Here is a 23,922-nt window from a genome sequence, read left to right as displayed (position 1 = left end):
CCTCTAGTCAGAATAATAGTAGAGGGGTTTATTGCAGCTTTTATTTCTTTCATCACATTCCCAGTGGTTCAGAAGTTTACGTACACTCAATTAGTATTTGGTAGCATTGCCTTTAAGTTGTTTAACTTGGGTCAAATGTTTTGGGTAGCCTTCCACAAGCTGGGTGAATTTTGGCCCATTCCACCTGACAGCTGGTGTAACTGAGTCAGGTTTGTAGGCCTCCTTGCTCACACATGCTTTTTCAGTTCTGCCCACAAATTTATAGGACTGAGGTCAGGGCTTTGTGATGGCCACTCCAATACCATGACTTTGTTGTCCTTAAGCCATTTTGCCACAACTTTGGAAGTATGCTTGGGGTCATTGTCCATTTGGAAGACCCATTTGCGACCAAGCTTTAACTTCCTGACTGATGTCTTGAGATGTTGCTTCAATATATCCACATTATTTTCCCTCTTCGTGATGTTATCTATTTTGTGAAGTGCACCAGTCCCTCCTGCAGCAAAGCACCCCCACAACATGATGCTGCCACCCCCGTGCTTCACGGTTGGGATGGTGTTGTTCGGCTTGCAAGCTTCCCCCCTTTTCCTCCAAACATCATGGTCTATGTGGCCAAACAGTTCTATTTTTGCTTCATCAGACCAGAGGACATTTCCCCAAAGAGTACAATATTTGTCCCCATGTGCAGTTGCAAACCGTAGTCTGGGTTTTTTATGGCGGTTTTGGAGCAGTGGCTTCTTCCGTGCTGAGCGGCCTTTCAGGTTATGTCGATTTAGGACTCATTTTACTATGGCTATAGATGCTTTTGTACCTGTTTCCTCCAGCATCTTCACAAGGTCCTTTGCTGTTGTTTTGGGATTGATTTGCACTTTTCGCACCAAAGTAAGTTAATCTCTAGGAGACAGAACGCGTCTCCTTCCTGAACGTGAACGGTATGACGGCTGCGTGGTCCCATGGTGTTTATACTTGCGTACTATTGTTTGTACGGATGAACGTGGTACCTTCAGGCATTTGGAAATTGCTCCCAAGGATGAACCAGACTTGTGGAGGTCTACAATTTTTTTTCTCTGAGGTCTTGGCTGTTTTCTTTTGATTTTTCCCATGATGTCAAGCAAAGAGGCACCGAGTTTGAAGGTAGGCCTTGTAATACATCCACAGGTACACCTCCAATTAACTCAGTGTCAATTAGCCTATCAGAAGCTTCTAAAGCCATGGCATCATTTTCTGGAATTTTCTAAGCTGTTTAAAGGTACAGTCAACTTAGTGTATGTAAACTTCTGACTCACTGGAATTGTGATACAGTGAATTATAAGTGAAATAATCTGTCTGTAAACAATTGTTGGAAAAATTACTTGTGTCATGCACAAAGTAGATGTCCTAACCGACTTGCCAAAACTATAGTTTTGTTAACAAGAAATTTGTGGAATGGTTGAAACATTTAGTTTGAGTCATTAAAACACATTTTTGTAAACTTCCGACTTCAACTGTAGCTTTAGCAAGCTAATGTTATCAGCTGCTTCCACAAGAAGTAACTGACACTGTTGATCCTAAAATAAAATTAGTTATTTTTGAGCAAAATCCCCAATCGGCCCTTCCAAAGGAAACAACATGGGTCTGGGGCTTCTCTGAAATACGGTCAGGTCCGTGGCCGACGTGTCTCATTTCACTCGGCAGGCTGTAGAGAGAACTCCCCTGGAGTTACACCATATCTGAATTACCACAACACTCAGCCCCCCACAAACATCTTAAACTTGCTCTAAATAGTAAGTGAACTCCTATTTCCCGTTGGCTTGTACCTATAGTATGACAGCATCAGCAGTTAGCTACTAACTGCTGGCAGATGTGTTGGTTAGTTTTCAGTGTTATTTAGATGGAAGACGAGCTAAATCCGTTATAGCTAAATAACATTAGCATAGCTCTTTCACTTACCTGGTTGACTTCCATGCTCACTGAAGCCCATGATCGGTCTCGGCTGGTGCTGCTGACTGTTTTGAGATGCTTTAAAGCCACGTTGAATGTAGGGACACCATCCACTTAAATAGCAGCCAACTGTTGCCACTATTCATATCAAATGCCGGGTTATGATTTGTTGAAGTTAACAGAAAAGGTGTTGGTCCTTTTCAGTGATGGCAGCCTCCTGAAATCAACATCTGCCATTCCAAAATATAGATGGAAGCCTTGTACAATTTCTCTTCTAACCAATTATATATAGATCATACCAAGTGGTCTTTGTATAATGTGCGTTTTAATAGTGCTTACAACCCAAATGTTTTGCCCCAGTTCAATTGATTTCAACGTGTAATCGATATAAGTGATTTAACAAAGTGTTGCGTTTTACACTTCAATGGCAAAAAATTGTAGCTGGCTGTCTTCAACAAATTGTCTTCTACCAGTGATATACACATTACTCCCAGATTCTATGTGAGTGATTTGTTGCTACTTTTCAAATCAACAAGGTTTTTGGTGCATATGCAATTCGTAAGGAGCTCATTTAATAAAATTAAGTTGTTGTCAACAGGAAGCAGCCACGGCATCATTTTCAAACTATGTTTTAGGAATATAAATGGAACTTTCAACATTTAATTTCCAGTATTATTCTACTTAATCGGGTAAAAAACTGAGTCCAAAAATGTGCTGTGATTGATTTATTTTGGCTCTGTATCCCAGTGGTTCCCAACCCTTTTCGGTTACTGTACCACCAACTGAATTTTGCTCTGCCCGGAGTACCCGCTCATGTGCATTTACCAGTAGGCTTATGGTCTCATGAGTCTTCTCAAGTACTCCCTGTGGATAGACCAAGTACCTCCAGGGGTCCTAGTACCCATGGTTGGGAACCACTGAGATAGCCTACCAGAAATCGTGACGACAGGTTTGTCTTGCCTACAATTAGCTTTTGTTATACGTCTTTTGGGAGTGGCGTGTTGGTGGTTAATCCACACTGGAAATTGATATTCAGTTTGAATACCAGGCCAACTCAAGATTGGTCTTGATGCAAACAATTTAACCTTTCATGCACTCCTTTGAAAAATATTAATTTGGTCATACACTGGGGCAGGGCTATTCAACTGGCCGTTTATCAATTTAGAATGTCCCTTTGATCAATTCTGAACCTTCATATAAAAAAGCAAAACATTTCCATCAAATTTGATTTTAGTGCCAAAAGGAGCCCTCGTTCAATATTCTCTAATGGGATAGATGTTTTCCTGTAGTCCTGCCCATTAAGTGCTGTCAATTAATATCACCCAACATACCAGTTACAGCCAATCCGAGCTGCTAACGGGTGCGGGGTCTGTCTGCCCGCCCGCCTATCGGCTCTTTCACCACAGATGAGATCACTACACCAGAGCATGCTTTGTGCTTAACTCAGTCCACGGTGTTCAACTCACAGCTATCATTAACTTTATTCGATCAACAGCCTAGCCTGCAACATTGCTTGTGTTATGGTCTGCTGGACATCATTATCTACTTTTACGTATTGTTTGGTGGCTAAGCAAGGGTAATAATCCTCTCGAGAGCAGCCTATGAGAGCTTAGGGACGAGATGGTTGCTTTTTTTTCAGTGATTGCCACCACAAAGCCAACATATCTGGCAAATGCTTGAGGTGCTCGGATGACGTTTTGTTTTTGTGACATCTTCAATCAATTGAATTGACATGAATTTGGGACTACAAGGGAGGTATAAAACAGATCCTTTTCAAAATGTTTTCTAATTTTCTCCTGATTTTTAAGCTCAAACACAACCTTCCATTTCCCTACGCTGCACAACTATATACGGTCAACAGTACAGATCACTCCCGTGATGTCAGTTTTTAGATAAACAGAAAGAAAACTCATAAAATATTGTTGCCAAGTTAAAGTCCCCACAGAGGTGGTGCAGTTTATAGGCACCCGTTCTCTACTGATGTGGTGGGAGAGAGACTGCTCCGCAAAAGCTAGTCAACTGAGATATATGTTTCTGTGTAAAAACAAAAGTAGACAGAAAATTATGAAGATATTGAAAATGGGACAGAATTTGATGCTGGTCAACTGAGAGATGCCATGCATAAAAGGTTCCCTATGTGTAAATACAAACAAGATGAAGCGATGCATGTAGAAATTAATGTGATGCAGGTCAACTGTGTTTTGTTCCATTATGTAAAACCATTTGATGCACTGAATTGGGCTGGTCTTAAAGCACTCAAAATGAACTTCTAGTGACATTTAATTTTAATGAAAGTGCTTTATAAGATTATAATATAAATAACCCTTTTCAAATCCGGCCCCTGTAAGAATTTAGTTGAGTAACCCTGCAGTAGGGTAAATTGAGCCATGATAAAATGAGGTAATGCCCTGTGTTAGATTTTTAATAACTTGCATCGCTGTCACAACGTTAAGCTATGTGTGCATGAGGCCATTTCAATGGTTCTCTCACCGCTTCAAACATGATTTAGTTTTTTGTATTGTTTTAGAACGCACTCGTGTATGTGCAAATAGCTAGCATCTAGCTACTATAGATGTAATTTTCTTTGTAGCATGTGTAACAGCTGGTTGTAATTTAAGAAATCTGGGGGCAGTGAAAATGGATAGTCTACTATATTTTTCTGAAATATAGTTTTATCCGCAACCTTACTTGATGTGTGTTATATATCCATAGATTTCCTTTTTTGTTTAAATAAAGGAGAAAAAAGGAAATCCTCTTCCCCGGTATAGTGTTTTTGCTGCTGGCTGCATCCTTGGTTTGTTGGAAGCTGTGAATGAGTCATGCTTTGAGATGGTTAAAAAAAGGCATGCTGTGACTAGAGGAACTGTATGTGTGTCATTCGTGTTCATTGGCTCTTACATCCATGCTGAATTCTGCAGGCAAAATTGAGGCATACCGTATCTGCTGGCTCCTTGGATGGTTTAGCCCGGGGATGTCAAACTCAATCAGCACATGGGCCATATTGGGGGAAAAACAACAGACCTAGCCTATTTGTTTGTTTTTACAAAGAAACATGCATACAACTGCGACCCACTTATGCACATAGGATGCTGTATATAACCTTTTAACATATTCAATATTTGTCCAGCCTTTGCTGCTATGCTTGCAGATGAGCAAAATATGCTGCGACCCTGGTCAAAGTATTTAATAACTCCAAATAACAAAAACATAACTAGGTTGTTGTAGCCTAGGCTACTGCTCAAATGTTGTCATAGGCCTACATTTCTCCTTTGCAATGTGTTTTATTGAAAGGTTTAGCTTCTCGGTTATTCATTGTTACACTTTAAAAATCGAAGCCAGACTGCAAAAATGTTTGTGGCCTAGGAGGACATTCCTGCGCGCTGTAACGGGACACACGAAAGCAGAGCAATTCACGTTGAATTCACAGATGCAAGTGTAACTTCATAAAGTAGAGGACTCGACTGTTGACTAATGTATACTTGCTTGTGTACCCTATTGTCCTTTAGTAGTCATTTTATACCTGCGTGTGAGTCCTTTTATCTTAACTTTTTGACAACAAATTACATTTTCTGTAGGCTACTGCAATGGTCAGTTAGAACGAACGGAAACTTGGCATGGACATTAAGCCTACAACATCTTTTAAACTTTTCGGTCCGGTAGATTTCGTCAGTGCCATTAGTGATGTGATACAGCATGCAGGCGTGTGTGGCAATGCACTGCTGTTTAGCGTGCAGCATGTTGGCAGTTCTTGCTGTGACTTAGAAATGCTTCACTGGACGGTTTTGGTCCGCGGGCCTTGTTTGATGCCTGGCTTAGCCTAATGGAGAGCTAGGTCATTCCTTCATTCATAAATTATCTTATTTACTGGCTATATTATTGTCTAGGGATAAGCCTTTTTTTTTTTAGTCTCTGGATTTGAAGCCATTTTTAATCTCTGACTTGTTGCTAATCTTTGTGCTCCCCTCTCCATTGCGGCATTGCGTTGCTCATACTGACACCCCTGTGCCCATGGGGCTTGCAGTCATTACAAGGACACTAATGCTGTCGTATTACATCAATAGTACCGCGTAACATCCCCGTCATGCTAGTTCAACATAACAGCAATTGCTTTGTCACAGTGAAGACTCTAGTGTTAATTTAGAAATAATCCTCCCTGTGGCATGTATTGAATAAGTCTGGCTACTTGTCTTGTGTCTATGGACATGTTGTAGGCACATAAGTTCCCCAAATCCCCACCCTGTAATCAGCTGCTAATTGCATTTGGGTAATAAAATAAATTGTCCTTCACGTTTTGACAAGGGATGGAAACTTTACATTAGTGACTGAAAAAAGGGATGGTGTGTTCACATTCCAAGGTTCATCTGAGAAGTAAATGGACTTTGTTATATTAGGATCTATTCAGAAAGTGTGTTCACTGTTTAGGCCAGGCCCCATGGTAATGTAATGCAGATGTAGTGAAGCAGTGGGTTTCTCTGCAGTGCGATGGGAGTGGCGGATAGATGGGGCTGTGTGTGTCCACTGTCTGGCATGGTGCCTGATAGGCCCTGGTCATGTCATGATTTTGTGTGACTCAAAATGGGCCAAAATTCTACAAAGATCCAGCAAAAAAATACAATGTGCATTTCATGTTAAATAACCCACTGTTTATCTCCCAGGGCAGCAAACTAGCTAAATGTCCATGCATGTTTTGACCTGTCCCCAAATTTAATATGGTTGGTTTTGATTTTGAACCCGTCTGGTGTTGATAGACAAAATCAACATGCGCACGTGCGGAGCTAGTTTGGTCAGCATGGGAAAGTAAGCACGGGGGTGGGAGGGTGTGCTTCTTGAGAGGAGCGCTGTGGTTACTTACAGTAAATAGTTTTCTCTGTGCATGTTTTTTCATTAATGAAAACAATACGTCCATCTTATCTCTGTCCTCAGATACTTTTGTGATCAATTTGTCCAATCAGTTGGTCAGTTGTTAGATAAACACATTCACTGAAGTAATCTTGAGTACTCAATGGTCGTGTGATGGGTCTTTGGCTCACTGAGGCAGCGATGATGTACTGTGATGCAGAGGAAATGGTGTCTTGAATGCAACCAGATGTTAGCAGCAACAGCAGCACATTTTCTGCTGGTGTTTTTTGTTCACTGAGGGTTTTCAAATCACAAGCTTGTCCACTCCTTTTTAGCTGTTAGGCTGTATATTATGTGACTGTATGACGAGGGTGAAAATCAGGTCTTACACTAACTTGTTTTTTTTCTCTCTCTTCCTACCCAATCTCCCCCCATTTGTCCGCTTTTGCCCATCAACCCGCTTTGCCCTGTCTGTCCTCCAGTCTTACATGTGGCTCTTAAAACAATGAGGCTGAGAATGCGGAAGGCATCTCAGCAGTCGAGCCCTGCACATGCGCCCCGCACATCACGGACCAAGCGGAGGCATTCAGAAGTGGAGGAGTGCACGCCGACAGGTGGCGGGAGAGGCCTGCTGTCCACCATTAAGAAATTAATCAGAGGCAATGCTGTGAAGGTGAGCTGTCTCTGTTATCTCTCTCAGAAATGGCATCCTATTTCCTATATAGTACACTACTTTTGACCAGAGCCCTATGAGTCTTGGTCAAAAGTAGTGCACTATGTAGTGAATAGGGTGCCATCTCTGGGATGGCTTTGTGTGTCTGCGCCTAACTGACACTCTTAAGTAACATTTCCCCCTCCAACATTCTACAGCTGTTTGATCACTAAAGTTACATGTCCCTAGTTTAACATTTTAGCAATGTGTTATGTAAGCAGCACCTTTTTGCACCCCCCTCAACTAGACCTTTATTTAGCCCCTATCCAGATTTAAGACGTAAAGTCTGTTTTAGTACCCAGTGTCATGTTTCCCTAGAAATGCATGGTGGAATGCAGCGGCTTGTCTTCGAACTCCAGCAGTGTTCTAATTTTAGCAGTGGCTCTAGAGATTGTAGAACGATAGTAGATAGTGGGGCTGCACAATTTGGGGGGGGAAATAGTTTAATTTCAATTTTTGGGGGCCAGATATTGTGATTTTGGGTGAAAACGTGGTAATTCCATCAGACATGTTTAAAACACGTGTCCGGGTAGAAAACATAACTTCTAAAATGAGATCATGAGTTAATACATACTGTGCTAACTGAATACAAAAACCAAATTAAGCTAATGTTTTCCAACATTGTTATACATATGATAATAGATAGGATTACTACACCTAATTTAACATGATCATCAAATATAGCAGGGTTCCCCAACTGGCGGGTCAGATTTGGCTTGCAGGTGGTTTCATTTGAGACCCCAAAAATTACAATTTTCATTGTTGAACATAGACTAAAAATACCAGGAAATCTGCTCCAAGTGATTTTAATTTAGGACAAGTATTCCCACCCATAATAGAGACGTGATCGTATACAAATGTAAACAAAGTTTGAAATGTTTTAGTCAAATATTTTTTGAGCTTCTTATGGTTAATTTGCGGTCTACAAATTATTTGTAATTATGTTCTTGCCCCCTGACCATCCTCTCAAGAAAAAAATAGTTCTGTGGCTGAATCTAGTTGATGATCCTTGAAATATAGTGTGCTTTAAGCGTAGCATGTTCATTAATCAATTAAATAACAGATTTTTTATTTAACTAGGCAATCCAGCCGCTGTGTCAGATTTCAAAAAGGCTTTACGGCGAAAGCACACCATGCGATTATCTGAGGACAGCGCCCCGCATACAAAAGCATGAAAAACATTTTCCAACATAACAGGTACGACACGAAAGTAAGAAATAGCGATATAATAAATGCCTTACCTTTGAAGATCTTCTTCTGTTGGCACTCCAAAAGGTCCCAGTTACATCACAAATGGTCCTTTTGTTCAATAAAGTCCTTTATATCCATAAAAACTCAGTTTAGCTGGCGCGCTTCAGTCAATAATCCACCGGTTTCCCTCCTTCAAAATGCATACAAAATGAATCCCAAACGTTACCAATAAACTTATCCAAACAAGTCAAACAATGTTTATAATCAAACCTTAGATATCCTAATACGTAAATAAACGATAAAATGTAAGACGGAGAATAGTATGTTCATTACCGGAGATAAATAACAAAGAACGCGCTTTCCTCCACGCACATGGAAACACTACAGCCAAAATGGGAGCCACTTAGAAAAACTACAACTTCTAGCTCATTTTTCCAAAAACCAGCCTGAAACTCTTTCTAAAGACTGTTGACATCTAGTGGAAGCCCTAGGAACTGCAATCTGGGAGGTTTTCGCCTTATAATAAAAGTGACAGCCATTGAAAACAGTGGTAGGCTGAAAATGTCTTTTTTGGGGGGGGTGGTTTGTCCTTGGGGTTTCGTCTGCCACATCAGTTATGCTATACTCAGACATTATTTTAACAGTTTTGGAAACTTTTGTGTTTTCTATCCAGTTCTACCAATTATATGCATATCCTAGCTTCTGGGCCTGAGTAACAGGCAGTTTTCTTTGGGCACGCTTTTCATCCGGACGTCAAAATACTGCATATATGCATATCATTGGTAGAATTGGATAGAAAACACTCTAAAGTTTCTAAAACTGTTAAAATAATGTCTGTGAGTATAACTGAAATGGCAGGTGAAACCCCGATGACAAACCATGAAATAAAATACAAATTCAGCATATCACTGATTTCAATGGCTGGCACTTTTATAATAGGACAATCGTCCCCGATTGCAGTTCCTAGGGCTTCCACTAGATGTCAAGTCTTAAGAAAGAGTTTCAGGCTGGTTTTTGGAAAAATGATTCTCCGTCTTAAATTTTATCGTTTATTTGTGTATTAGGGTAGCTAAAGTTTGATTTATAAACGTTGATCAACTTGTTTGGATAAGTTTATTGGTAACGTTTGGGATTCATTTTGAAGGAGGGAAACCGAGTGGATTATTAACTGAAGCACGCCAGCTAAACTGAGTTTTTATGGATATAAAGAAGGACTTTATTGAACAAAAGGACCATTTGTAATGTAACTGGGACCTTTTGGAGTGCCAACAGAAGCTCTTCAAAGGTAAGACATATATTATATTGCTATTTCTGACTTTCGTGTCGCAACTCCCTGGTTGAAAATGATTTGTTATGCATTTGTGTGCTGGGCGCTGTCCTCAGATAATCGCATAGTTTCCTTTCGCCGTAAAGCCTTTTTGAAATCTGACAGTCTGCCAGGTCGCAATTGTAAATGAGAACTTGTTCTCAACTTGCCTACCTGGTTAAATAAAGGTGAAATAAATAAAAACAGTGGCTGGATTAACAACAAGTTAAGATTTATTTTGATGTGATTTCATGAAAGTTAAATATTTATAGTAATTTAATTTGTATTTCGTGCTCTGCAATTTCACCGGATGTTGGCCAGATGGGACACTAGCGTCCCAATGATCCGCAAGAAGTTAAACATAAGAATGAGTGAGTTTTTGTCACATCCCGGCTCGTGGGAAGTGACAGAGCTTTTATAGGACCAGGGAGCAAATAATAATATTGCTCTTTATTTAAATTTCGCTCTTTATTTAAAAATCTTAAATATAAAACCTTATTTGTTCTTTGAGAATGGTGAATAACTTACCACAGGTTAATGAGAAGGGTGTGTTTGAAAGGATACACAGAACTCTGCAATGTTGTATTGGAGAGAGTCTCAGTCTTAAATCATTTTCCACAAAGTCTGTGCCTGTATTTCGTTTTCATGCTTGTGAGGGCCGAGAATCCACTCTCACATAGGTACGTGGTTGCAAAGGGCATCAGTGTCTTAGCGTGATTTGCCAAGGCAGGATACTCTGAGCGCAACCCAATCCAAAAATCTGGCAGTGGCTTCTGATTTAAATTGACCGCTTGTTGCAATTTCGATGAGACTCTTGTTCAGATATCGGTAAGTGGACTGGAGTTGGCATGATTCGTTATCCCTTTCCAGTTGTTTGTGTCATCCGTTTCGGGAAAGTACCTGCGTAATTGCGCACCCAACTCACTCAGGTGCTTCGCTATATCACATTTGACATTGTCCGTAAGCTTGTTCATTTGCACACACAAAATTATACAATGATGGAAAGACCTGTGTGTTGTCCTTGTTAATGCAGACAGAGAAGAGCTCCAACTTTTTAATCATAGCCTCAATTTTTTGTCCAGCACATTGAATATAGTTGCGGAGAGTCCCTGTAATCCCTGATACAGATCATTTAGACGAGAAAAACGTCACCCAAATGTATAGCCCCCTGTTTGAAAATGTGAATCACATTGCACCCATTTTGGGATACCTGTAATAGACCAAAGACAGGCCTATGTTGTAGTCGCGTAATAATCATGTGAGCTCTGTTTCAACTTGTCCTATAATTTTGTTATACAGCGTTGGGATGGTGACTTGAGCGACAGTCTTGTATCCTGTCCAGCTTGTTTATCCTCTTAAGCTTTGCTGACTGTAAATGTGAAACATGTCTTTGGCTGGGTGATAGCCTCTGGGTGACGTCTGTGGGATGTTTTTTTCGTAGGGCGTTACACTAGTCAATTCCTGTTTAACGTAGGTGTCTAGCTGAGGGAGCTTTGCAGCTGTTGGGTGCTTTTATTTTTTTTACATCCATTTTTATTCAAGAGCACATAAAGAACATGTACCATACATACACAACTTATCTTTGCTGTCTTTACTAAGGAGCGTAATTACTGTCAGGTGCGTTTCTTTTCACCATGCAATCGTCGTGAAGTAGGGGATGGTTCTTCAAATGACTGAATGCTTTTGTTGTGTTGCCTCTTGTTGTCGCCACAACTCTGAGGCACTTTTTGCACAACACATTTGGTTGACATTGGTTTGCTTGTAGCCGGAATATTGCCATATCACTGAAGATGCGCCTTTTGGCACCAAATCGCCGTTCTTGTTAGCACGAGCAGCACTCATGTTTCCGACACACTCTGAGGTAAAGCCCTTTCTCTCCTCACCAGCATCTAACTGCGTGCTCTGTGGGACACTTGTGATTAGCCAGCATGTGCATGCCATGCAGAGTGCGAGCCGGCTTGTGATTGGTCAGCATCCTCTGTGCATGTAGAGAGTGAGTGAATGAATGGAATCTAGGGCATCTTATCGGAGAAGGTACCGTAGTCTAGTTTGTTGTTTTAACGGAGGGTCAAAGAAAGAGAATCTCAGCCTCTTGCGATATGGATATTGCACATCAATATCGCAATTTCTATCTGAATTTGATTAATTGTGCTGCCCAAGTAGGTAGGGAGCTAGGGTTGGCTGAAACAATATTTCAGGAGAGAAATAATCCCCCTGGAAAGGCATGTTGTTTGTCTTGGAACATTGTCACTTGGCGTACTACAAGTCCTTTGTCCATCCAACCAGATATGAGTCAGAATTCCTTGGGCCCTCTGCTAGTTTGTTTATTCAAAATTAAATGTTGGGAATACTGTAAGATATTTTGAAAGATTGTTGGGGGTTTATTCTACAATTAAATTTTCCTCCCATCAGTTCTGATATGAGAGTTGTGTTTCTACCTCAGGTAGAGCAGGAGAACCCAGCGAAGAAGACACGGCTCACCTGCGACATCGACGACAACCTGATCTCTTCCACACCACAAGGTGGCGATGCCCCCAGGAGGACAATCTCCAGGGTCAGCAGGAGAAACTCTGTCAACGGGGGTGAGTTTGGAAAGGAAGTGTAGGATTAATTGAAAGATGGGAACAAAACCTTATCCTTTTCAGTAATCATACCTTGTACACCAACAGGCCCTTTACAGGAGTTTGCATGTCTTGATAAAGCAACGTATCATGTTGTCCTTACCTGCTCCTCACCCTAAACCACAGAAGCGACAAACCATGACACGAACCATGACACGAGTAGTAAGCCGGTGAAGCCCAATGGGAAGCTGGAGGAGGCGGCAGAGACTTTGACTAGTCCGCCTAGAACCACGCTCCTGGGAACCATCTTCTCTCCAGTCTTCAACTTCTTCTCACCAGCAAATAAAAATGGTAATACCCCAAAATTATGCTAGGTCGAAGAGTGCCAAGTACTCTGCAGAAACTTGACTTAAAATATGTTAGATTAACCTAAATTGTTCCATGTTTGTCTCTACTCCCTGCACTGGTAAATGGCCTACTATATTACCTCGGTCTTCATTCACCTTGTATGATGCTCATTTGTTATGTTGTGTTTTTTATATTGTGGTCAAATCTAACTTCCCTGCAGAACTACGGAAATAAGTAGTATAACTATAGTAATCTAATGTGATTTTCAGCCACGTCAGGTTCGGACTCCCCAGACCAGGCGTTGGAGGCTGAGGAGATCGTCAAGCAGCTGGACATGGAGACTGTGGAGGAGACCCCCACCTGTACTGCCACCTCCACAGAGGAAGTGTGTACGACTATGCCCCTTTACCCCAGCGACATGCTGCCACCATTGCGGGCTCCACATCCTCCAGAAGTGCCTGTCGAGGAAGAGGAGGTTGTCACAGACATGCCGCCTCTCACAGGTAGCTGGAGATAAAGAAATATCTTCTTGGTATAGAGTCCATGTTATTATGGACAAGGCTCATTCTCACTTCACTCTCTCCTGCCCATTTCTCTTGGTCTCAGCCCCAGGCGCCCCTCCTGAAGGAGGCTATGTGGAGGCACAGACCACAGCCCCTGCAGAGGGGACATACGAGGAGGACTGGGAGATCTTTGACCCGTAAGTACAAATCTGCTCCCTCTAAGCAAAATATTCCAGCCTTAGTTAAGGCCAGAATATGAATGTTTAGAATTCATTTTTATCTTGTGAATACAAAACAGAAAAATATACTAAACAAAAATATAAACTCTACATGCAACAATTTCAAAGAGTTACAGTTCAAATAAGGAAATCAGTCAATTGAAATCAATTCATTAGGCCGTAATCTATGGATATCACATGACTGGGAATACAGACATGCAACTGTTGGTCACAGATGCCCCCCCCCCCCCCCCCCCAAAAGTATGGGCGTTGATCACTATTTGACTCATGCAGCGCAACATATCTACCTTGTATAGAGTTGATCAGGCTGTTTGTGGCCTGTGGAATGTTGTCCCACTCCTCTTCAATGATTGTGCGAAGTTACTGGATATTGGCGGGAACTGGAACACGCTGTCATGCATGTCAATCCAGAGCACCCTAAACATGCTCAAGGGTGAGGAAGCAGGCCATGGAAGAACTGGGTCTTAGCTTCCAAGAGTTGTGTACAGATCCTTGAGACATGGGGTCGTGAATTATACTAAAACATGAGGTAATGGAAGCGGATGAATGGCACGACAAAGCTCCTCAGGATCTTGTCACGGCATCTACAGTGCATTCGGAAAGTATTGAGACCCCTTCACCTTTTCCACATTTTGTTACTGTACAGCCTGATTGTTAAATAAAACATTTTCCTCATCAATCTACACTAGAGGTCAACCGATTAATCGGAATGGCCGATTAATTAGGGCCGATTTCAAATTTTCAAAACAATCGGTATTTTTGGACACCAATTTGCCGAATGTTTTATGTTTTTTTTTTTTTACAGCTTTATTTAACTAGGCAAGTCAGTTAAGAACACATTCTTATTTTCAATGACGGCCTAGGAACGGTGGGTTAACTGCCTTGTTCAGGGGCAGAACGACAGATTTTTACCTTGTCAGCTCGGGGATTTGTCTTTGCAACCTTCCTGTTACTAGTCCAACGCTCTAACCACCTGCCTTACATTGCACTCCACGAGGAGCCTGTGTGGCAGGCTGACTACCTGTTATGCGAGGGCAGCAAGAAGCCAAGGTAAGTTGCTAGCTAGCATTAAACTTATCTTATAAAAAAACTATCAATCTTAACATAATCACTAGTTAACTACACATGGTTGATGATATTACTAGTTTATCTAGCGTGTCCTGTGTTGCATATAATCGATGTGGTGCCTGTTAATTTCTCATTGAATCACAGCCTACTTCGACAAACGGGTGATGATTTAACAAGCGCATTTGTGAAAAAAGCACTGTACCAATGTACCTAACCATAAACATCAATGCCTTTCTTTAAAATCAATACACAAGTGTATATATTTTTTATACCTGCATATTTAGTTAATATTGCCTGCTAACATGAATTTCTTAACTAGGGAAATTGTCACTTCTCGCGTTCCGTGCAAGCAGTCAGGGTATATGCAGCAGTTTGGGCCGCCTGGCTCATTGCGAACTGTGTGAAGTCCATTTATTCCCCACAAAGGCCGTAATTAATTTGCCTGAATTGTACATAATTATGACATAACATTGAAGGTTGTACAATGTAACAGCAATATTTAGACTTAGGGATGCCATCTGTTAGATAAAATACGGAACGGTTCCGTATTTCACTGAAAGAATAAACGTTTTGTTTTCGAAATGGTTTCCGGATTGGACCATATTAATGACCTAAGGCTCGTATTTCTGTTTGTTATTATGTTATAATTAAGTCTATGATTTGATAGAGCAGTCTGACTGAGCGATGGTAGGCAGCAGCAGGCTCGTAAGTGTTCATTGAAACAGCACTTTCGTGCGTTTGCCAGCAGCCCGTTTATGACTTCAAGCCTGTCAACTCCCAAGATTAGGCTGGTGTAACCGATGTGAAATGGCTAGCTAGTTAGCCGGGTGCGCGCTAATAGCATTTCAAACGTCACTCGCTCTGAGACTTGGAGTAGTTTTTCCCCTTGCTCTACATGGGTAACGCTGCTTCGAGGGTGGCTGTTGTCGATGTGTTCCTGGTTTGAGCCCAGGTAGGAGCGAGGAGAGGGACGGAAGCTATACTGTTACACTGGCAATACTAAAGTGCCTATAAGAACATCCAATAGTCAAAGGTATATGAAATACAAATCGTATAGAGAGAAATAGTCCGATAATTCCTATAATAACTACAACCTAAAACTTCTTACCTGGGAATATTGAAGACTCATGTTAAATGGAACCACCAGCTTTCATATGTTCTGAGCAAGGAACTTAAACGTTACATGGCACATATTGCACTTTTACTTTCTTCTGCAACACTTTGTTTTTGCATTATTTAAACCAAATTGAACGTGTTTCATTATTTATTTGAGGCTAAATTGATTTTATTGATGTATTAAGTTAAAATAAATGTTCATTGTTCATTCAGTATTGTTATAATTGTCATTATTACAAATAAATTTTAAAAATGGCCGATTTTATTTTTATTTTTTATTTTTTGTATTTTTTTTTTGTATTTTTTATTTTTTTAATCGCTATCGGCTTTTTTGGTCCTCCAATAATCGGTATCGGCGTTGAAAAATCATTACCGGTCGGGCTCTAATCTACACACACTACCCCATCAATGACAAAGCAAAAACAGGTGTTTAGATATTTTAGCAAATTTATTAAAAAAAAATAAAAACCTACCTTATTTACTTAAGTATTCAGACCATTTGCTATGAGACTGAAATTGAGCTCCGGTGCATCCTGTTTCCATTGAACATCCTTGATGCTTCTACAACTTGATTGGAGTCCACCTGACTGCATGAGCAAAAGCCATGACGTCAAAGGAATTGTCCATAGCGCTCCGGGACAGTATTGTGTTGGGGCACAGATCTGGGGCAAGGTAGCAAAAAATGTCTACAGCATTAAAGTTCCCCAAGAACACAGTGGCCTCCATCATTCTTAAATGGAAGAAGTTTGGAACCACCAAGACTCTTCCTAGAGCTGTCCGTCTGGCCAAATTGAGCAATTGGGGGAGAATAGCCTCAGGGAGGTGGCCAAGAACCCATGATCACTCTGACAGAGCTCCAGAGTTCCTCTGTGGCGATGGTTGTCCTTCTGGAAGGTTCTCCCATCTCTGCAGCACTCCACCAATCAGGCCTTCATGGTAGAGTGACCAGACTGAAGCCACTCTTCAGTAAAAGGCACATGACAGCCTGCTTGGAGTTTGCCAAACGGCACCTAAAGGATTCTGACCATTCGAAACAAGATTCTCTGGTCTGATGAAACCAGGATTGAACTCTTTGGCCAAGCGCCACGTCTGGAGGAAACCTGGCACCATCCGTACATTGTAGCATGGTGGTGGCAACATCATTCTGTGGGGATGCTTTTCAGCGGCAGGGACTGGGAGACTAGGCAGGATAGATGAACGGAGCACAGTACAGAGATCCTTGATGACCACCTGCTCCAGAGCACTCAGGACTGCAGACTGGGGCGAAGGTTCACCTACCAACAGGACAACGACCCTAAGCACACATTCAAGACAGCGCAAGAGTGGCTTCAGGATGAGTCTGAATGTTCTTTAGTGGCCCAGCCAGAGCCCAGACTTGAACCCGATAGAACATCTCTGGAGAGACCTGAAAATGGCTGTGCAGCGACGCTCCCCATCCAACCTGACAGTGCTCGAGAGGATCTGTAGAGAAGAATGGGAGAAACTCCCCAAATACAGGAGTGCCAAGCTTGTCGCGTCATACCCAAGAAGACCCAAGGCTCTAATCGCTGCCAAAGGTGTTTCAACAAAATACTGAGTAAAGGGTCTGAATACTTATGTAAATGTGGTACTGTAATCCATTTTAGAATAAGGCTGTAATGTAATAATGTGGAAAAAGTCGAGGGGTCTGAATACTTTCCAAATGCAGGCTGTATCACATCCGGCCGTGATTGGGAGTCCCATAGGGAGGCGCACAATTTGGCTCAGTGTCGTCCGGGGTTGCTGTCATTTTAAATAAGAATTTGTTATTAACTGACTTGCCTAGTTAAATAAAGGTTAGAATTTTTTTTATAAAGTGCATTCAAATTGCCGTTGATGAAATGCAGTTGTGTGTTGTCCTTAGTAAACAATGTTGATATCAGCAAACCGCTTGGCCACACAACGCCATACACATGGTCTGCTGTTGAGGCCGGTTATACGTACTGCCAAATTCTCTAAAACGATGTTGGAGGCAGTTTATGGTAGAGAAACTAACATGAAATTATCTGGCAATAGCTCTACTGGACATTCCTGCAGTCAGCATGCCAACTTTCCCCCCCTTTTTTTTCCCTCCCCAATTTCGTGGTATCCAATTGGTAGTTAGTCTTGTCTCTTCGCTGCAACTCCTGTACGGACTCGGGAGAGGCGAAGGTCGAGAGCTGTGCGTCCTCCGAAACCCAGCCAAGCTGCACTGCTTCTTGACATGCAGGCTTCCCGCTTAACCCGGAAGCCAGCCGCACCAATGTGTCGGAGGAAACATCCGGGCGACCGTGTCAGCATGCGTTGCGCCCGGCCCGCCACATGAGTCGCTAGAGCATGATGGGACAAGAGCATCCCTGCCGGCCAAACCCTCCCCTAACCCGAACGATGCTGGGCCAATTGGGTCTCCCGGTCGCGGCCAGCTGAGACTGGTCTCGAACCAGGATCTCTAGACCACTGCGCCACTGGAGGCACAAAACGGCATATTTTATTGTCCCCAGCACAAGGTGCATCTGTAATGATCATGCTGCTTAAAATTGGTGGATGGATTATCTTGATAAAGAAGAAATGCTCACTAACAAGGATGTAAATAAATTTGTGCACAACTTGACTATTAAGCTTTTTGTGCTCATGGAACATTTCTGCAGTCTTTTATTTCAGCTCATGAAACATGGGACCAACACTTTACATGTTGCGTTTTATATTTTTGTTCAGTGTAGTTCCATATTTTTTCCCCCCTCATGGTTTCATTAAGTCCTGTATTTAACTTTGAATGGTTTGTCCAGGTATTTCTTCATCAAGCATGTACCCCCACTGACAGAGGAACAGCTGACCAGGAAGCCTGCTCTCCCACTAAAGACCCGCAGTACACCAGAATTTTCCCTGGTCCTCGACCTGGTGAGCGATAACATGGTGCACTTCAATCCGACATCTGCATAGGCCGTGCAGTTTTTACAGTGATACGGCCTCTGCAGATGTCAGGGCATTCATACTTTTTGCACTCCCCGGAGCAGCTCAGAGCTGTTGAGTATTGCTGTTGTGAAGGAAGTGAGTTTGTTTATACAGGACGGACCGCCCCCCACCTGCTGTCAACCAATCATGTCAATGTGAAGCTATACGGAGCCCTCCGTGTTGTTACAACATTTGGGAGGCTCAGTTTGGCCTCTGCATGCCTCCGGAGGCTCCGCAATTGTCACACCCTCCGTATGGAGCCTATGACCATGTTTTCGGATCAAGCATAAATAGGCTTTTACTGTAAATGTTACATCCACTTAAAGGGCATTGTTATGGTGGTTTGCAACTTACAACTATTTTTGTGATTCCTACCAGGATGAGACATTGGTGCACTGTAGCTTGAATGAGCTGGACGATGCAGCACTTACCTTCCCGGTCCTGTTTCAAGATGTAATTTACCAGGTATACAGAAGTCCTTGATCTGACATTGAGGTGTTTCTATTTTAAATGGGATATAATTAAGCATTTTACTTTTCCACCAGAGGGTGCTAAAGCTGTGCTTTTGTAGACCGCCACAGGTGAAAGTGGGTGACACAAAATCAGTTTCTAGGAGAAACAGAGGCCTGAATACTTTGTAGAAATAACTGATACTTTACTTGTGTGCAGGTGTATGTGCGTTTAAGGCCGTTCTTCAGAGAGTTCCTGGAGCGCATGTCTCAAATCTATGAGGTAAACTGGGCTGCCTTTTATCCTATTTCATTGTAACAGTTTATGGAAATAGTACGGTTACTTGCATTAAGCTACTCTATAGTGAGAAATGTATTCAGTTGTCGTCTTTTCCTCGTTAGATCATTCTCTTCACTGCCTCAAAGAAGGTTTATGCAGACAAGTTGCTCAACATCTTGGATCCCAAGAAACAGTTGGTTAGGTAAGTTAAATGTTTATTTCTCATGTTTCTTTCTACCCCTTAATTTAGATGCATTGGAAGTATCAGCTGTGTTTTTGTAATAGAATACCAAGCCTTAGCTTTGACATGCATTTATAGTGCTCTCTGTTTTGATGAGGTTTCTGTGTATGTTGATTGTGGTTTTGGGGCTGGGCAATGGGGCACATGCTGCCTCCATGTGCTGTTCTGTTGTCAACATTGTGGTTTGACTGAATTATTCATAAACAGACCTGTAGACTTAACAATTGATTGATTTTCCTCCTCTCCACTTACCCTAGACACAGGTTATTTCGTGAGCATTGTGTCTGTGTACAAGGGAACTACATAAAGGACCTGAACATCCTTGGAAGAGACCTGTCCAAGACCGTCATCATTGACAATTCACCTCAAGCCTTTGCATATCAGGTGAGCCTTTCAGCCCCAAGTGACGTCTGTAACCCAACCTAGCACAGCGTAATTAAGCCTACTGTTCAAATTTTAAATGATATTCACAGATTTTATATATGCTATTGTTGTACAATCCAATAGAGTATACCTTCCTATATCCCTACAGCTTTCCAATGGGATTCCCATTGAGAGCTGGTTCATGGACAAAAATGACAACGAACTCCTGAAGCTTGTCCCGTTCTTGGAGAAGCTTGTTGAGCTGGTACATACAAGCTACATTTTACATGTTTTACTCATGATTGGATCGTAATATTTTGTTTATTTCTAAGCCATACATGCTTGAGCTGTCATTGACATGTGCTTTGCAATGCCCCCAACATTCATTTCTAGTAGCCTGCTACCAATGTCTTTTACCAAGTGAAATGGTCAGCCACTGACGGAGAAATCATCGGTTTAGGTTCATATCACCGTGGTATTAATATAGTCTGTCTGTCTCCTGTGCTCCAGAATGAGGATGTGAGGCCACATGTTCGAGAACGATTTCGTCTGCACGAGCTTCTTCCCACAGACTGATCCCTGGAATAGACGGACAGAAGAAATAACGAGTGATTAAATAAACCAACACAGACATGTAAAAAGCCCTTTTTTGGATTCTAACATTGCCATTACTGTTGACGGTTTCACTTTTTCTCTCTGTTTTTACCCCACATAGTTTTTTTGCATCGATACCAACAAAGTGCAAAGTCTCCAATTTTTTTGAAGCAACATCTGGTTAAAAAATAATTTATAAAGCCACATGTTTAGATCACATTACTGTGGGCAAGATCAAGAAGGCTCCTCCTTTTGACTGGCTTTTTTTCAGGGGCAGTTTCTTTCTCCCTGCTTCCTATCGGAGGGGCCAAGGTGCTGTCTGTCTGGTTGGACTGAATGTGTTAGCTGACAGAGAAGAGGATTATACTTGCTCCCTTTGGTGCTTTCATGGGACTGTTGACAGTGACACTCATTGGCTTTAGACCAATTTTAACAGGAATGGCCAGTAAAGTGTGTATGGGTACATAGCCCATCTTTTCTTTCCATCTTGGGATTTTATAAACGTTTTACCTGTAGCCTATAGGATCTCATTATGCATTCCTCTAGCTGAATTTATTTTTTGTTGTAGACACTCATTGTAACCGCAATGTGTTCTTTTACCCCATTTCACAATGTATTGTTTGCTTTTTTTCTGGCTATGTTTTATGTAGGTGTTCTCCAAGGCTGTTGATTGGAAAATAATATTGATGATATGGTAGGATATCCCCATGCTATGTCAAATCAAATTGAACAAATTCAGAACTTCCTGTATAATGTGTACTTCTGTTTAAACAATAGTTGGCTTTGTTTGAGTTAATAGGACACTTTGCCAAAAATCTATCAATTAGTATAACTTTCAAGAAATTTGCACCAATGGACAGTTCATTGTTTGTGACTAAATGAAGTGTTACTGACATTTATTTTATAGTAACATTTTTATTTGTCATTCATATATTTCAATGTATTTTTCCTCAACCAAGGTTTTATTTTTATGGATATGACTAGCATTGAATTATAACTAATGTAGATTGGCTCTGTCAGCATCTCACCCCTGTCTGTTACTGGGGGCATATGGATGGATGGATGGCTGGGTCCTGAAACAGCCCAATGTGTAGCACCACCAGCATATAAACAGCAAGCCTCATCACTGTGGTATAAACCCAACCTGCCTCTAGTTTTTTGGTTTTAGGAATTGGTTTTATTATATGGCTTTAAAGCCTTTCTTTTAAATGCAGTAGAAAGAAGCATTGTTATTGGAGGACCTTTTGTTATGAATGTCTGACTGTCTCTGCCCAGGAGAGTTGTAGAAAAATATACCATGATGCATTGTCAGATATTGTACCTAATACTTATGTTATTTCATGTGGACTAACCAGATCCCAGATCATAGACACTTTATTGATGACAGATAGCGTAAGAAAAAATTACACCCAAAACAGTTACCCTTCCATGTCCATTTGGACCTTTTGTTGATATTATGGACTTTTACATTAGCTGGTCATGTATATGGTGCCATACAAATCTCCTTCCTAACATGATCAAACGTCGCCACCCATGTCATCGCTTTTTTTTTTTTTTATAAGGTTGGAAGTGTTTATAAGTCGGAGACAATCAAGCCTCTAAGATCAAAACACTCAAATCGGAAAGGAAATTCTGGTCAGTGTTCGTTGCGCAGTGTTGTTTTTATTTTTTTAATTCTAAATTGAATTGTGTCCTGTGAACAAAGTTGTTAGGCGACTCCAACTGCTCTATCCCAGCCAATCATGCATGTCGTCTTGCCTGAAAGACTGAGGGTAAAAACTCTGTAGAATACCAGTCCTTTTAGCCTGCTCTCTCATTGCCTTTCTGGAAATCACCGCCCTATAAAACTGAACTGACCTAGTGTAACTCGTCTATTACAGGGCACATTGTTTTTTTGGCGACGTTTAATATTTCCAGACTATGAATGTAATTATTTTCCCACGCTTGATCCCAAAATGTGGGGGAAAAATGAACAAATCAAAAGTCCATGATCCAAAGGATCTATCAACTTAGATTTTCTCTGCTTTGAAGGGTGCGCAATGAGTAACATTTTTTTCCCTCACCATTATAAAAACAAATATATAAATAATGAACACCCTATTCTATAGCATTTTCAAATATGCAACCCTATCCATACCCACTTTAGCGGTTGGTTGAGAGTTGGCCCTAGGAGGATGAACCTGCTCCTTAAAGGGGGGCCTGGCACTTTTCTATCAAGGGAGAGCTTACTTTGTAATTGTTAAAGGATGAGCTATTTGACATGTACATCCAGTTTTTTTTTTTATGTGAATTATACCTGTTTTATTGTACAATACATGCAGCTTTGCATTAAAAGAAAATCCTTAAAGGAAAATCTTTTTATTTTATTTCAAAAGGCATGTCATCTACTTTTTAAATGTATTCATTAAGATTTAACTTTACATCAGATGGAGTGTTTTTCTTACAAAGATCTGTATGTTTAGTTAGGACAGTGTCACTGAACTGTTAGAAATCTAGCATGTATGTAGAGAATCTTGTTTTGTGGGAAAGTCCTGAATTAAATTTTGATCTTGGCACTTTTTCTGCAGAAAAGAGCAACTGTGTTAATGAACTTTTTCAATATCCATTAAGGTGTATTTAAAATGTATTTTTAAATGCTTAAAATGACATCTTTGTTAGCCATGTTGTAAAATGTACATACCAAATTGCATTGAACAAAGTTTTAAAGTTAAACCATCCAGCATGCTGTTTTTCTTTCCTATGAAACATGGTAGTTTATTTTCACGTGATGCCCCCCGGGCACGTTTTGGTTTTTGCCCTAGCACTACACAGCTGATTTAAAATCATCAAAGCTTGATGAGTTAGTTCTTTAAATGAGCTGTGTAGTGCTAGGGCAAAACCAAAATGTGCACCCAGGGGGGCCCCAGGACTGAGTTTGGGGAAACCCTGCTCTAGATATGGGGTATTCAACTCTTAACCTGCACGCTCCAGCTCTCATAGGGTTTCTGTTCTACCTGATAATTAGTTGCACCCATCTGGTGTCCCTGGTCTAAATCAGTCCCTGATTAGGGGGGGGGGCAGTGGAACTGGCTTTGATGTGTTGAGTTAAAGGGGTCTAGATTCTCCAAATAAATTTTACTGAGAAAGGAAGATTTTTTTTTTTTTCCTGGGGGTGGGAAGGCAGGCCTACTGGTTTCCAGTTAAAACACTGAGAAACTGAGCTACTCTTGAACATATAGTCCCTTATCCTATTTGAGCCTATATCAA

At 41.2% G+C, this 23,922-nt stretch overlaps 1 protein-coding gene across 1 annotated transcript in view; it reads left to right on the top strand.

Annotated features, from left to right (window-relative positions):
• The window catches only part of ctdspl2b (CTD (carboxy-terminal domain, RNA polymerase II, polypeptide A) small phosphatase like 2b), a 28,703-nt gene extending 5,315 nt beyond the window's left edge, over nucleotides 1-23,388 (top strand). The window contains exons 2-13 of the mRNA XM_029721702.1: nucleotides 7,239-7,429; nucleotides 12,409-12,547; nucleotides 12,713-12,877; nucleotides 13,144-13,377; nucleotides 13,481-13,574; nucleotides 18,584-18,695; nucleotides 19,128-19,214; nucleotides 19,419-19,481; nucleotides 19,601-19,680; nucleotides 19,977-20,103; nucleotides 20,252-20,347; nucleotides 20,593-23,388. Coding sequence (XP_029577562.1) covers nucleotides 7,262-7,429; nucleotides 12,409-12,547; nucleotides 12,713-12,877; nucleotides 13,144-13,377; nucleotides 13,481-13,574; nucleotides 18,584-18,695; nucleotides 19,128-19,214; nucleotides 19,419-19,481; nucleotides 19,601-19,680; nucleotides 19,977-20,103; nucleotides 20,252-20,347; nucleotides 20,593-20,658 — 1,431 coding nt within the window. The 5' untranslated portion in view covers nucleotides 7,239-7,261 and the 3' untranslated portion in view covers nucleotides 20,659-23,388. The remainder of the gene's footprint in view (nucleotides 1-7,238; nucleotides 7,430-12,408; nucleotides 12,548-12,712; nucleotides 12,878-13,143; nucleotides 13,378-13,480; nucleotides 13,575-18,583; nucleotides 18,696-19,127; nucleotides 19,215-19,418; nucleotides 19,482-19,600; nucleotides 19,681-19,976; nucleotides 20,104-20,251; nucleotides 20,348-20,592) is intronic.
• The last annotated feature ends 534 nt before the right edge of the window (nucleotides 23,389-23,922 follow it).

Source organism: Salmo trutta, chromosome 29 (genome assembly GCF_901001165.1).
Source record: "Salmo trutta chromosome 29, fSalTru1.1, whole genome shotgun sequence".
NCBI lineage: Eukaryota > Metazoa > Chordata > Actinopteri > Salmoniformes > Salmonidae > Salmo > Salmo trutta.
Note: the sequence above shows the minus strand (reverse complement) of the source record. Positions and strands in the feature narration are given on the sequence as shown.